The sequence below is a fragment of the Salvelinus fontinalis genome, chromosome 16 (genome assembly GCF_029448725.1).
Source record: "Salvelinus fontinalis isolate EN_2023a chromosome 16, ASM2944872v1, whole genome shotgun sequence".
In the NCBI taxonomy this organism is placed as follows: Eukaryota; Metazoa; Chordata; class Actinopteri; order Salmoniformes; family Salmonidae; genus Salvelinus; species Salvelinus fontinalis.
The window spans coordinates 48,098,336-48,115,041 of NC_074680.1; the positions used below are offsets into that span (position 1 = coordinate 48,098,336).

General features: G+C 43.6%; 1 protein-coding gene across 3 annotated transcripts in view; it reads left to right on the forward strand.

Moving 5' to 3' along the window:
* Nucleotides 1-16,706, forward strand: part of si:ch211-168d23.3 (BRD4-interacting chromatin-remodeling complex-associated protein) — a 38,638-nt gene that overhangs the window by 14,154 nt on the left and 7,778 nt on the right. For all 3 annotated transcript variants that reach the window (XM_055865612.1, XM_055865613.1, XM_055865614.1), the window contains exons 7-13: nucleotides 5,832-6,069; nucleotides 6,593-7,354; nucleotides 10,299-11,508; nucleotides 12,641-12,873; nucleotides 14,885-14,940; nucleotides 15,341-15,489; nucleotides 16,015-16,109. In XM_055865612.1, coding sequence (XP_055721587.1) covers nucleotides 5,832-6,069; nucleotides 6,593-7,354; nucleotides 10,299-11,508; nucleotides 12,641-12,873; nucleotides 14,885-14,940; nucleotides 15,341-15,489; nucleotides 16,015-16,109 — 2,743 coding nt within the window. The remainder of the gene's footprint in view (nucleotides 1-5,831; nucleotides 6,070-6,592; nucleotides 7,355-10,298; nucleotides 11,509-12,640; nucleotides 12,874-14,884; nucleotides 14,941-15,340; nucleotides 15,490-16,014; nucleotides 16,110-16,706) is intronic.

Consider the following 16,706-nt stretch of genomic DNA (forward strand, 5'->3'; position numbering starts at 1 on the left):
GCAGCCATTACAGCTGTGAATCATTTTTAATAAGATTCTACCAACTCTGCACAACTCTTAGGGCAACATATATATCCATTGTTTTTGTTATAATTGCTCAAAGCACAGTAAATTTGGTTGGGAATCAGTGATAGACAGCAATATTCTAACCTTGTCTCTGTTAAAAAAAAAATCTATTTAAAATCATCCACAATGTTTACAACAAGGCCCTTAACCTCTCTACGGTATGTGGGACGGTAGCGTCCCACCTCGTCAACAGCCAGTGAAACTGCAGGGCGCCAAATTCAAAACAATAGAAATCCCATAATTTAAATTCCTCAAACAAACAAGTATTTTACACCATTTTGAAGATACACTTGTTGTAAATCCAGCCAAAGTGTCCGATTTCAAAAAGGTCTTATGGCGAAAGCACATCAAACGATTATGTTAGGTATGAGCCAAGTCACAGAAAAAGACAGCCATTTTTCCAGCCAAAGAGAGGAGTCACAAAAAGCAGAAATGGAGATAAAATGAATCACTAACCTTTGATGATCTTTATCAGATGACACTTATAGGACTTCATGTTACACAATACATGTATGTTTTGTTCGGTAAAGTTCATATTTATATAAAAAAATCTGAGTTTAGGCGGGACGCTACTGTCTCACTTGGCAAAAAGCCAGAGAAAATGCAGAGCGCCAAATTCAAATTAATTACTATGAAAATTACTATAAAAATCTAACTTTCATTAAATCACACATGAAAGATACCCAATTATAGCTACACTTGTTGTGAATCCAGCCAACATGTCAGAATTCAAATAGGCTTTTCGGGCGAAAGCAAACGATGCTATTTTCTAAGGATAGCACCATTGTAAACAAAGAGAGATAAGCTATTTTCAACGCTGCAGGCGCGACACAAAACACAGAAATAAAAATATAATTCATGCCTTACCTTTGACGAGCTTCTGTTGTTGGCACTCCAATATGTCCCATAAACATCACAAATGGTCCTTTTGCTCGATTAATTCCGTCAATATATATCCAAAATGTCCATTTATTTGGCGCGTTTGATCCAGAAAAACACAGGTTCCAACTTGCTCAAACGTGACTACAAAATATCTCAAAGGTTACCTGTAAACTTTGCCAAAACATTTCAAACTACTTTTGTAATACAACTTTAGGTATTTGTTAACGTTAATAATCGATAAAATTGAAGTCGGGATGATCTGTGTTCAATACAGGATTAAAACCAACTATAGCTAGCTTTCTGGTCACGCGCTTCTATCTAACAGGACACTTCAAGTGACTCTCGTTCAAGATGGCTGTACTTCTTCATTACACAAAGGAATAACCTCAACCAATTTCTAAAGACTGTTAACATCCAGTGGAAGCGGTGGGAACTTTAAAAAAAAATTTATTTCACCTTTATTTAACCAGGTAGGCTAGTTGAGAACAAGTTCTCATTTGCAACTGCGACCTGGCCAAGATAAAGCATAGCAGTGTGAACAGACTACAACACAGAGTTACACATGGAGTAAACAATAAACAAGTCAATAACATGGTAGAAAAAAAGAGAATCTATATACAATGTGTGCAAAAGGCATGAGGTAGGCAATAAATCGAATAATTACAATTTAGCAGATTAACACTGGAGTGAAAAATCATCAGATGATCATGTGCAAGTAGAGATACTGGTGTGCAAAAGAGCAGTAAAGTAAATAAATAAAAGCAGTATGGGGTGAGGTAGGTAAATTGGGTGGGCAAGAAGGTCGCTGGCAGTTTAATTTGGGCATGCTTTTCATCCAAAATTCCGAATGCTGCCCCAAGTAATACTGCAAAACATCATGGCAAAGAGACATTTCTGTCTTAAATGAAAAACTTTAAGTTCCCTTTCAGTCAGTCAATTTCGGTACAGCATACTATGGGGATCGTACTCTCACGACTTTAGTTAAAGGATCTACAATCACACCTGACAAGGCCAATTAAATCTGTGCCTGGCTGGAACGCCCGGCCTTCCTTCAAGTATTCCGCTCTTCACCTCGGTGTGAACAGGAACGATTCATGCTATTAAAATAAACAATTGTAACATGAGACTGTCTTAATTGCGCCAACTAAACTGTCCCTTAGTGGTAGAGCGTGCTCACCCTCTAAAATGTTTATTTATTTAACTAGGCAAGTCATTTTAGAACAAATTATTATTTACAATGACGGCTTACTGGGGAACAGTGGGTTAACTGCCTTGTTCAGGGGCAGAACGACAGATTTTTACCTTGTCAGCTCGGGGATTCGATCTAGCAACCTTTCAGTTACTAGTCCAACCACTAGGCTACCTGCCTCCCCACTCTAACCACTAGGTTACCTGCCTCCCCCCTCTAACCACTAGGTTTAACAACTTAACGCTACGTATACTAAACAAGAATGCTACCCAAGGAACTCCACTGTGGGGAGGCAGTAATAGCTACGCTCTCTTTGGGGCGACGCGATGTCCCCGGTTGTCTGAACTTGAATGCAGATCTTTTATCCCTCTCTCTCAGGAAAGTTGGGACCCTTTCTCTCTCTCAGGAGAGTTGGGACCCTCTCTCTCTCAGGAGTCTCCCAGGTATTGGACATTTTTGGCCAACGTAGATCTTTACGCATCGCAAGAAAATGCCCAAAAAAATTCACGATGAGGAACCCGAGTGACCTGTTGGGAAACAGACACTCTGGCGCAACAGTGGCCTTGGACCGTCTTTTATGCATTTCTGCCAGTGGTTTCAGATGCAGCCCACATTGGAGAGGGTCCGCCGGGAGGGCTTACCATTGATTCTTGTGGCTCCCCGTTGGCCCAGGCAGCCTTGATTCTTGTGGCTCCCCGTTGGCCCAGGCAGCCTTGATTCTTGTGACTCCCCGTTGGCCCAGGCAGCCTTGATTCTTGTGGCTCCCCGTTGGCCCAGGCAGCCTTGATTATTGTGGCTCCCCGTTGGCCCAGGCAGCCTTGATTCTTGTGACTCCCCGTTGGCCCAGGCAGCCTTGATTCTTGTGGCTCTCCGTTGGCCCAGGCAGCCTTGATTATTGTGACTCTCCGTTGGCCCAGGCAGCCTTGATTCTTGTGACTCTCCGTTGGCCCAGGCAGCCTTGATTCTTGTGAGTCTCCGTTGGCCCAGGCAGCCTTGACTCTTGTGAGTCTCCGTTGGCCCAGGCAGCCTTGATTCTTGTGACTCCCCGTTGGCCCAGGCAGCCTTGATTCTTGTGGCTCCCCGTTGGCCCAGGCAGCCTTGATTCTTGTGGCTCCCCGTTGGCCCAGGCAGCCTTTGTTCGCAGAGATCATTCGCCTTCTAGTTGGGGACCAATGGAAACTCCTGTTTGCGAAGGGACCTGTTTGTTTGAGGAACATGTGCAGGCTTGGCAAGCGAGGCCGGGGATTTGCTTCATATGGGCATGGCCCCTGAGAGGGCCAGTCTGATTCCTAGAGGTATATCTTCCAGAATGTTATTGCTACCGTTCAGTCTGCAAGGGAGGCCTCCACGAGAGGGCTGTATGTGTATGTGGCATGTGTTTTGAGTTCTGGTGCCAAGATAAAGGACTTGTTCCTTTTCAGTGCTCTCTGAAGGACATCCTTATATTCCTACAGGAGCTTTTGGAGCAGGGGTGGGCATTCTCTACGTTAAAAGTGTACATGGCTGCCATCAGCTTGTCATGTGGGAATTGATGGAGCCTTCCCGGGGACCTTACCCCCTGGTTGTGCGGTTCCTGAAAGGTCTCGGACCGGTCTCTAAACCTATTGCGCCCACATGGGACTTGGAACTGGTTTTGGAGGCCCTGTGGGTGGCTCCCTTTGAGACTCTAAAGAGCTAAACCAACCCCACCTTCATTTTATATTAAATTACAAAATGTTTTATACTTTCTTTGACTCTGAAAATGTGAAGCCGGTTGTGTAGATCAGTAGGATTTTTTTTTTAAATTTGTACAAGCGATGTGTAGACGTTCAATAGAACCCTATGGGTCCTGGTCAAAAGTAGTGCACTACTTAACAGAATCCTATGGGCTCTGGTCAAAAGTAGTGCACGACTTAACAGAATCCTATGGGCTCTGGTCAAAAGTAGTGCACTACTTAACATAATCCTATGGGTTCTGGTCAAAAGTAGTGCACTTTACAGGGAATAGGGCGCCATTTGGGATGCAGAGGACAATTTTAACAACACTACTACTACACCCTTTAACAACACTACTACTACTACTACACCCTTTAACAACACTACTACTACTACTACACCCTTTAACAACACTACTACTACTACTACACCCTTTAACAACACTACTACTACTACTACACCCTTTAACAACACTACTACTACTACTACACCCTTTAACACTACTACTACTACTACTACTACACCCTTTAACAACACTACTACTACTACACCCTTTAACAACACTACTACTATTACTACACCCTTTACCAACACTACTACTACACCCTTTACCAACACTACTACTACACCCTTTAACAACACTACTACACCCTTTACCAAACACTACTACTACACCCTTTAACAACACTACTACTACTACTACACCATTTAACAACACTACTACTACACCATTTAACAACACTACTACTACTACTACTACTACACCATTTAACACTACTACACCCTTTAACACTACTACTACACCCTTTAAAAACACTACTACTACTACACCCTTTAACAACACTACTACTACTACTACACCCTTTAACAGCACTACTACTACTACACCCTTAAACAACACTACTACTACTACACCCTTTAACAACACTACTATTACTACTACACCCTTTAACAACACTACTACTACTACTACTACACCCTTTAAAAAATACTACTACTACACCCTTAAAAAATACTACTACTACACCCTTTAACACTACTACTACACCGTTTATAAACACTACTACTACACCCTTTAAAACACTACTACTACTACACCATTTAACAACACTACTACTACTACTACACCATTTAACAACATTACTACTACTACTACACCATTTAACAACACTACTACACCCTTTAACACTACTACTACACCCTTTAAAAACAGTACTACTACACCCTTTAAAAACACTACTACTACACCCTTTAAAAACACTACTACTATTACTACACCCTTTAACAACACTACTACTACTACTACTACTACACCCTTTAACACTACTACTACTACTACTACACCATTTAACAACACTACTACTACACCCTTTAAAACATACTACTACACCCTTTAACAACACTACTACTACACCCTTTAACACTACTACTACTACACCCTTTAACAACACTACTACTACTACACCCTTTAACAACACTACTACTACACCCTTTAACAACACTACTACTACTACACCCTTTAACAACACTACTAATACACCCTTTAACACTACTACTACTACACCCTTTAACAACACTACTACTACTACACCCTTTAACAACACTACTACTACACCCTTTAACAACACTACTAATACACCCTTTAACAACACTACTACTACACCTTTTAACAACACTACTACTACACCCTTTAACACTACTACTACTACACCCTTTAACAACACTACTACTACACTACTACTACTACTACACCATTTAACAGCACTACTACTACACCCTTTAAAAACACTACTACTACTACTACACCCTTTAACACTACTACTACTACACCCTTTAACAACACTACTACTACTACTACTACACCCTTTACCAACACTACTACTACACCGTTTAACATTACTACTACTACTACTACACCCTTTAACAACACTACTACTACTACTACTACACCCTTTAACAACACTACTACTACACCCTTTCACTCTGTCTTCCTCAACAGCTCTGGGATGCAGCTCACCTCAACCCACCCAGACAGTCACATGACCTCCATTTCCATCCTCAACACCACCCCTCCTGCTGTAGTACAGGGCCTGCCCTTCACCCCCCAGACCTCCAGATCCCTAGGGGGCGTTACAGAGGGACAGATCAGTGTTCAGCAGGCGTCTGTAGTGTTGCTGCCTGACAGAGCTGGCCATGAGGAGAGGAGGGAAGAAGCGACGTCCCCACACCTGCCTCAGGTGAGAAGTCAACACTTGATTAAAGAGGTGGGGTTTCAGGTGTCTCCGGAAGGTGGTGATTGACTCCGCTGTCCTGGCGTCGTGGTGGAACAAACTCCCTCACGACGCCAGGACAGCGGAGTCAATCACCACCTTCCGGAGACACCTGAAACCCCACCTCTTTAAGGAATACCTAGGATAGGATAAAGCAATCCTTCTGCCCCCCCCCCCCCCCCCTTAAAAGATGTAGATGCACTATTGTAAAGTGGCTGTTCCACTGGATGTCATTAGGTGAATGCACCAATTTGTAAGTCGCTCTGGATAAGGGCGTCTGCTAAATGACTTAAATGTAAAATGTAAATGTGATTGATTAATTGGTTGGTTGGCTGGCTGGTTGATTACTTGATTTGTTAATTGATTGCTGTTCAGTTAATTGATTGGTAAATTGATATATCCTCCTAAGTCAAATGCTAGGTGGGTCTAGTAACCTAGCAAAACAAATGTACACCAGAACATTCTCTAATCAGTTTGTTGTTCCCCTCAGTCGACAAGGCACCTTTTCCAGCAGCATGCCTCTCTCCAACCCTTCACCGCCAGTCTCCAGTCCACTTCTCCCCCTGTAATGACCCTCTTACAGACCCCGCTGGAGGCCCCACAGGCCCTGGACCCACCTGGTATGCTACCCAAATACCTGCTAGACCAAGTTGGGACGTTACACAAACACCTGCTGGACCCGGTCGGGACGTTACCCAAACACCTACTGGACCCGGTCGGGACGTTACCCAAACACCTGCTGGACCCGGTCGGGACGTTACCCAAACACCTGCTGGACCCGGTCGGGACGTTACCCAAACACCTGCTGGACCCGGTCGGGACGTTACCCAAACACCTGCTGGACCCGGTCGGGACGTTACCCAAACACCTACTGGACCCGGTCGGGACGTTACCCAAACACCTACTGGACCCGGTCGGGACGTTACCCAAACACCTGCTGGACCCAGTCGGAACGTTACCCAAACACCTACTGGACCCGGTCGGGTCGTTACCCAAACACCTACTGGACCCGGTCGGGTCGTTACCCAAACACCTACTGGACCCGGTCGGGACGTTACCCAAACACCTGCTGGACCCGGTCGGGACGTTACCCAAACACCTGCTGGACCCGGTCGGGACGTTACCCAAACACCTACTGGACCCGGTTGGGTCGTTGCCTAAACACTTGCGGGACCAGACGGAGACAGGGACAAAACCAGGGGTGGAGAAGGTTCACAGCCCCATCCAGGCCTTCATCCATCATCTACAACAGGTCAACCAGCCTTTATGCTCTCTATTGACTTATAGGGACAATCAGCAGATGCTCCATCCATTTGTTGATGTATAAATGAATGATACAGTGGCAAGAAAAAGTATATGTGAACCCTTTGGAATTACGTGGATTTTTTTTTGCATAAATTGGTGATCAAATCTTCATCTAAGTCACAACAATAGACAAACACAGTCTGTTTAAACTAATAACACAGAAATTATTGTATTTTTCTTGTCTATATTGAATACATCATTTAAACATTCACAGTGTAGGTTGGACAAAGTATGTGAACCCCTAAGCTAATGACTTCTCCAAGAGCTAATTGAAGTCAGGAGTCAACTAACCTGGAGTCCAATCAATGAGACGAGATTGGAGATGTTGGTTAGAGCGGCCTTGTCCTATAAAAAACACACAAAATTTGAGTTTGTTATTCACCAGAAGCATTGCCTGATGTGAACCATGCTTCGAACAAAAGAGATCTCAGATTAAGAATTGTTGACTTGCATAAAGCTGGAAAGGGTTACAAAACTATTTCTAAAATCCTTGATGTTCATCAGTCCACAGTAAGACAAATTGTCTATAAATGGAGAAAGTTCAGCACTGTTGCTACTCTCCCTAGAAGTGGCCGTCCTGCAAAGATGACTGCAAGAGCACAGCGCAGAATGCTCAGTGAGGTTAAGAAGAATCCTAGAGTGTCAGCTAAAGACTTACAGAAATCTCTGGAACATGCTAACATCTCTGTTGACGAGTCTACGATACGTAAAACACTAAACAAGAATGGTGTTCATGGGAGGACACCACGGAAGAAGCCACTGCTGTCCAAAGAAAACATTGCTGCACGTCTGAAGTTTGCAAACGTGCACCTGGATGTTCCACAGCGCTACTGGCAAAATATTCTGTGTACAGATGAAACTACAGTTGACTTGTTTGGAAGGAACACACAACACTATGTGTGGAGATGAAAATGCACACAACATCAAAACCTCATCCCAACTGTAAAGTATGGTGGATTGAGCTTCATGGTTTGGGGCTGCTTTGCTGCCTCAGGGCCTGGACAGCTTGCTATCGTCGACGGAAAAATGAATTCCCAAGTTTATCAAGACATTTTGCAGGAGAATGTAAGGCTATATGTCCGCCAATTGAAGCTCAACAGAAGTTGGGTAATGCAACAGGACAACGACCCAAAACACAGAAGTGAATCAACAACAGAATGGCTTCAACAGAAGAAAATACAGCTTCTGGAGTGGCCCAGTCAGTGTCCAGACCTCAACCTTCTGGAGTGGCCCAGTCAGTGTCCTGACCTATTGAGATGCTGTGGCATGACCTCAAGAGAGCAGTTCACACCAGACATCCCAAGAATATTGCTGAACTGAAACAGGAGTGGTCCAAAATTCCTCCTGAACCGTTGTGCAGGTCTGATCCGCAACTACAGAAAACGTTTGGTTGAGGTTATTGCTGCCAAAGGAGGGTCAACCAGTTATTAAATCCAAGGGTTCACAGACTTTTCCCACCCTGCACTGTGAATGTTTACACGGTGTGTTCAATAAAGACATGAAAACGTATAGTTGTTTGTGTGTTATTAGTTTAAGCAGACTGTGTTTGTCTATTGTTGTGACCTAGATGAAGATCAGATCAAATTTTAGGACCGATTTATGCAAAACAAAATACAGGTATTTCCAAAGGGTTCACATACTTTTCTTGCCACTGTATGTACCCATTGATTCTTGAAGAATTTAACGTTTAAATGCCTCGTGAGCTTAGTTCAACTGTCGTTCCCCACGAGAAGCTGAAAATAAAAGCTGGTTTTACTGTTGGTAAATAATGTACACTACCGTTCAAAAGTTTGGGGGTCACTTAGAATTGTCCTTGTTTTTGAAAGAAAAGCAATTCCATTTAAAATAACATCAAATTGATCAGAAATACAGTGTAGACATTGTTAATGTTGTAAATTACTATTGTAGCTGGAAACGGCAGATTTAACATCTTAATATTGTCTTTTTATTGGCCAGTCTGAGATATGGCTTTTTCTTTGCAACTCTGCCTTTTTATTGGCCAGCATCCCGGAGTCGCCTCTTCACTGTTGACATTGAGACTGGTGTATTGTGGGTACTATTTAATGAAGCTGCCAGTAGTACACAGTGTTGTACGAGATCTTCAGTTTCTTGGCAATTTCTCACATGGAATAGCCTTCATTTCTCAGAACAAGAATAGACTGACGAGTTTCAGAAGAAAGGTCTTTGTTTCTGGCCATTTTGAGCCTGTAATCGAACCCACAAATGCTGATGCTCCAGATACTCAACTAGTCTAAAGGTGGCCAGTTTTATTCCTTCTTTAATCGGTGCAACAGTTTTCAGCTGTGCTAACACAATTGCAAAAGGGTTTTCTAATCAATTAGCCTTTTAAAATGATAAACTTGGATTAGCTAACACAATGTGCCATTGGAACACAGGAGTGATGGTTTCTGATAATGGGCCTCTGTACGCCTATGTAGATATTCCATAAAAAATCTGCCATTTCCAGCTACAACAGTCATTTACAACATTAACAATGGTCTACACAGTATTTCTGATCAATTTGATATTTAAAAAAATGGACAACAAAAAAAACGTGCTTTTCTTTCACAAACAAGGGCATTTCTAAGTGACCCCCAACCTTTGAACGGTAGTGTAGATGTAAACAAACAATGTATAGCCTCAAAACATGGGTAAAACTACAATGTTGATATCATGGATGATCAGTCCTTGCATCCCATAGCTCTATGAATTTGAGTGGTTACATTTCTCTAGCCCCATCCCTCAGCTTTTTTATCAATAACAGGGTTGTGTTTTGAACTGCTGATTGTCACTTTAAAAGGTTTATTGATTAAATGTTGAAGATATTGTCTTGATTTATACATAACATAACCTTATTGTTTTCCTTCATCGCACCACAATTTCTACCATAGCAAGCACTTACCCCTCCCAATCCCTCCCCATCACCTGAGATCCTGGCTGGGACTGTGTCAGTGGAGGATCACACTGTCTCCGCTGTGGCCAGTGAGATGGAGGAGGCCTCTCCACCCAGCCAGCCAGCAGTTCTAGGACAGGCAGGAGCCCAGTCTGCGATGCCTCTCAGCCCTTGTGTGTTGGTGGCCTATCCAGCTTCACTACACCCATCTCCTACCCTGCTATGCCACTCTCCTACCCTGCTATGCCAATCTCCTACCCTGCTATGCCAATCTCCATCTGAGCAGGGTTTAGTGAGAACACTCCCGAATGGGCAGGGCTTAGGGTCCACACCCTTTACTAGGCAGGGCTTAGGGTCAACACCCCAACAAGACAGTTTATCTTCCCCACCAAGTGGGGCCACCTCCCGGGGACTGGCTGGATCTGGATCTGGGTCTGGAAGTGCCGTCCCTCAAACCCAGACTGCAGTTTACAGAAGCCCCTCCCCTCTGCCTGTCAGCGCCTCCCCCCAGCTCCAGACTGCAGTGTTCAGAAGCCCCTCCCCTCTGTCTGTCAGCACCTCCCCCCAGCTCCAGACTGCAGTGTTCAGAAGCCCCTCCCCTCTGCCTGTCAGCGCCTCCCCCCAGCTCCAGACTGCAGTGTTCAGAAGCCCCTCCCCTCTGCCTGTCAGCACCTCCCCCCAGCTCCAGACTGCAGTGTTCAGAAGCCCCTCCCCTCTGCCTGTCAGCACCTCCCCCCAGCTCCAGACTGCAGTGTTCAGAAGCCCCTCCCCTCTGCCTGTCAGCACCTCTACTCAGCTCCTGACTGCAGTGTTCAGAAGCCCCTCCCCTCTGCCTGTCAGCACCTCCCCCCAGCTCCAGACTGCAGTGTTCAGAAGCCCCTCCCCTCTGTCTGTCAGCACCTCCCCCCAGCTCCAGACTGCTGTGTTCAGCAACCCCAGCCCCTCTCCTCTACCTGTCTGTGTGCATCAGCAGCAGCCTGACCCCCTCCTAGTGCAGCCTGACCCCCTCCTAGTGCAGCCTGACCCCCTCCTAGTGCAGCCTGACCCCCTCCTAGTGCAGCCTGACCCCCTCCTAGTGCAGCCTGACCCCCTCCTAGTGCAGCCTGACCCCCTCCTAGTGCAGCCTGACCCCCTCCTAGTGACTCCCAGCTCCTATGGAGAACAGGCTAACCAGCACCGTGCTGTCCAACAGCACACAAAGCAAAGCAGTGAGTCTGACCACACAGAGGCTGCAACCCAGATGGCACCCTATTCCCTATATAGTGCACTACTTTTGACCAGAGTCCTATGGGAATAGGGTGCCATTAGGGAAGCACACAGAGTATTAATACAAATCATCATGCAACAATTCTAACAATGCTACTCCCGTTCACAATCTTCCTAACCCACTCCTCTCACTCTGTCTCCCTGCCTCACACCCATCATCACCACCACCATCACCCCCATCATCATCATCACCATCACCATCATCATCATCACCATCATCACCATCATCACCATCATCACCATCACCACCATCATCACCATCACCACCACCATCATCATCATCATCATCACCACCATCATCACCACCACCACCACCACCATCATCACCACCATCATCATCATCATCACCACCACCACCATCATCACCACCATCATCATCATCATCACCACCACCACCACCATCATCACCACCATCATCACCACCATCATCATCACCACCACCACCCCCCCCATCATCACCATGATCACCATCACTACCATCATCACCATCCCCATCATCATCACCCCCATCATCACCATCATCACCACCATCATCACCACCACCATCATCATCATCACCATCACTACCATCATCATCACCACCATCACTACCATCACCCCCATCACTACCATCACCCCCATCACTACCATCATCAACAACACTACCATCATCAACAACACCATCATCAACAACACTACCATCATCAACAACACCATCACCACCATCACTACCATCATCAACAACACCATCACTACCATCATCAACAACACCATCACTACCATCATCAACAACACCATCACCACCATCATCAACAACACCATCACTACCATCATCAACAACACCATCACCACCATCATCAACAACACCATCACCACCATCACTACCATCATCAACAACACCATCACCACCATCACTACCATCATCAACAACACCATCACCACCATCACTACCATCATCAACAACACCATCACCACCATCATCAACAACACCATGACCACCATCACCCCCATAATCATCACTACCATCATCAACAACACCATCACCACCATCATCATCACCCCAACCACCATCATCATCTGTATTATAATGCTCAGAACCACCAGCTGCCTTGGCCATGGATGTGGAGGGTAAAGCCTTTACTCTTGATGTCCATCCACCTTCTCCCAGACCCCAGTGGCCACTAGGCCCCCACACAGTCCAGGGGCCCAACACAGTTCGGTGGCTCCACACTGTCCAGGAGCCACAGTACGACCAGGGGCCCCAATCCCACAGAGAGCAGGACCAGTGGCTCAGAGCAGTTCAGACAGCCCAACAGTCAAAGACAAAGGTGAGAAACAATCAAGTTTGCATTTGAAATGGACCCTATTCCCTATATAGTGCACTACTTTTGACCAGGGCCCTATGGAACCCTATTCCCTCTATAGTGCACTACTGTTGACCAGAGCTTTATGGGCCCTGCTTCTGGCCCTCGAGGTCCTGTTGAAGGGAATATGGTTCCATTTCAGATGTGTCCATTCTCAGATTCTAGGCCTTTCATCCAGTATATTGGTCTGAAACCACAATACTCTTCAAAAACCACTATACTTCTCAGATTCTAAAACCACAATACTACTACTCAGATTCTAAAACCACAATACTACTACTCAGATTCTAAAACCACTATACTACTACTCAGATTCTAAAACCACTATACTACTACTCAGATTCTAAAACCACTATACTACTACTCAGATTCTAAAACCACTATACTACTACTCAGATTCTAAAACCACTGTACTACTCAGAATCTAAAACCACAATACTACTACTCAGATTCTAAAACCACAATACTACTACTCAGATTCTAAAACCACAATACTACTACTCAGATTCTAAAACCACTGTACTACTACTCAGATTCTAAAACCACTGTACTACTCAGAATCTAAAACCACAATACTACTACTCAGATTCTAAAACCACAATACTACTACTCAGAATCTAAAACCACAATACTACTACTCAGAATCTAAAACCACTATACTACTACTCAGATTCTAAAACCACTATACTACTACTCAGATTCTAAAACCACTATACTACTACTCAGATTCTAAAACCACAATACTACTACTCAGATTCTAAAACCACTATACTACTACTCAGATTCTAAAACCACTATACTACTACTCAGATTCTAAAACCACTATACTACTACTCAGATTCTAAAACCACTATACTCCTACTCAGATTCTAAAACCACCATACTACTACTCAGATTCTAAAACCACTATACTACTACTCAGATTCTAAAACCACTATACTCCTACTCAGATTCTAAAACCACTATACTACTACTCAGATTCTAAAACCACTATACTACTACTCAGATTCTAAAACCACAATACTACTACTCAGATTCTAAAACCACAATACTACTACTCAGATTCTAAAACCACAATACTACTGCTCAGATTCTAAAACCACAATACTACTGCTCAGATTCTGAAACCACAATACTACTACTCAGATTCTGAAACCACAATACTACTACTCAGATTCTAAAACCACAATACTACTACTCAGATTCTAAAACCACAATACTACTACTCAGATTCTAAAACCACAATACTACTACTCAGATTCTAAAACCACAATACTACTACTCAGATTCTAAAACCACAATACTACTACTCAGATTCTAAAACCACAATACTACTACTCAGATTCTAAAACCACAATACTACTACTCAGATTCTAAAACCACAATACTACTCCTCAGATTCTAAAACCACAATACTACTCCTCAGATTCTAAAACCACTGTACTACTACTCAGATTCTAAAACCACAATACTACTACTCAGATTCTGAAACCACGATACTCTTCATTCTACTCAGCTTCTAAAACCACGATACTACTCAGATTCTAAACCACTATACTACTCAAATTCTGAAACCACTATACTACTCAAATTCTAAAACCACTATACTACTCAGATTCTAAACCACTATACTACTACTCAGATTCTAAAACCACAATACTACTACTCAGATTCTAAAACCACAATACTACTACTCAGATTCTAAAACCACAATACTACTACTCAGATTCTAAAACCACTATACTACTACTCAGATTCTAAAACCACTATACTACTACTCAGATTCTAAAACCACTATACTACTACTCAGATTCTAAAACCACTATACTACTACTCAGATTCTAAAACCACTATACTACTACTCAGATTCTAAAACCACAATACTACTACTCAGATTCTAAAACCACGATACTCTTCATTCTACTCAGATTCTTCAATCTCCAGTAAACCTAAGGTCATATCTCATCCATACCAGGTGTCCGGTCCTGTGGCGAAGGAGAGGGAGCAGAGACTGACTGATGCAATGTGCAGGTAAGAAGCAGGACACGTCAGGTAATCACTCTCTGATGTTGACGACGTCTATATCGCATGACGATGAAGTGCAGTACCAAAAAAGTATCTGAGGTGTGAAAGAAGGATAGATACTCTGCAGTTTTATTGTGCAACGGTTCAACCTTAAAGGGATAGTTCAGGATATTTGGCAATGAAGTCATAGCCCTAACCTTAGTTAGCATTTGCTCATTAAACTACCTCTAACTTCCTTCATATTGGATGCAGAGACATACAAATGGTATCCATGAGTTCAACTGACTCTGGGGAAGTAGATAAAACGTCTTTTTAAAATCTGCAGGAGCATTCACCAGAGTTATCGATCCTCTGGCGACTTTTACGTTCTTGAACCCTAAACTAGTGTCTGCGATTTCATCCTCAGGCTCCAGCAGCAGCTGTGTCAGGACCAGGGACCGGTCCAGAGCCCTTACATCTGTTCTCCCTTCTCCTCATTGGGGGAGGCTGTGACACACCTGTTACCATACCACACCTGTGCCGGACACCTGCCTAGTCAGGACGACTTCAATTTAGGTCAAAACACTGCTTTTAATTCATTCTGTAGAGACTGTCAGTACACTCTTAGAAAAAAAGGATTCCAAAAAGGAACCCTTTGTGGAAAGGATTCTACATGGAACCCAAAAGGGTTTTACCTGGAACCCAAAAGGGTTTTACCTGGAACCCAAAAAGGGTTTTACCTGGAACCCAAAAAGGGTTTTACCTGGAACCCAAAAAGGGTTTTACCTGGAACCCAAAAAGGGTTTTACCTGGAACCCAAAAGGGTTTTACCTGGAACCCAAAAGGGTTTTACCTGGAACCCAAAGGGGTTTTAAAAGGGTTTTAACTGGAACCCAAAAGGGTTTTAACTGGAACCCAAAAAGGGTTTACCTGGAACCCAAAATGGTTCTTAAAAAAGTTATCCCATGGGGACAGCTGAGCAACCCTATGATGTTGTAGATATAACTTTTTTTCTAAGAATGTAGTAAAGGCGGGGGCTTGATGCCATTATCAGTCTCTGTATCTGTGATTATTGACGTGTCCCCCTCTCTCTCTCTCCAGTGGACAAGCAGTTTGACACTGTGTCAGGGTTTCTACTGAAACGCACCAAGGACATGCTCAACAAATACAGACAGCTACTGCTGGGGGAGGCACTGGTATGACACTGCTCTCACACGTCTATATTTCCCATTCCCCCCCCCCCCCCCTCTTAAATCATATCGCAACTGTCTTTGCTAAAAAGTTATCATTTGTTTTCTTCTGTATTTTGCTTTTAAGTTTTGGAGTTCCTCAAGGGTCAGTTCTAGGACCGCTACTGTTTTCAATTTTATATGCTACTGCTTGGTGATGCTATTCGGAAACACGATGTGAATTTTCACTGATACACGGACAATACAAAGCTGGTGACGCAGACTTTATAAGTAGATGTGTTTTGGTTGCGTTTCCGATTTATTTTGTTCCCAATAGAAATGAACGGTAAATAATGTATTGTGTCATTTTGTAGTGACTTTTATTTTAGATAAGAATAACACTTCTACATTAACACTTCTACATTAATGTAGATGCTACCATAATTACAGATAAGCCTGAATGAATCGTGAATAATGGTGAGTGAGAAAGTTAGACGCACAAATATCACAAATACTATTTTAATACACGTGTAAGTGAATTTGGCCCAATACTTTTGGTCCCCAAAAATGGGGGGGGAAACTATGTACAAAAAGTGCTATAATTTCTAAACTGTTCACTTGATA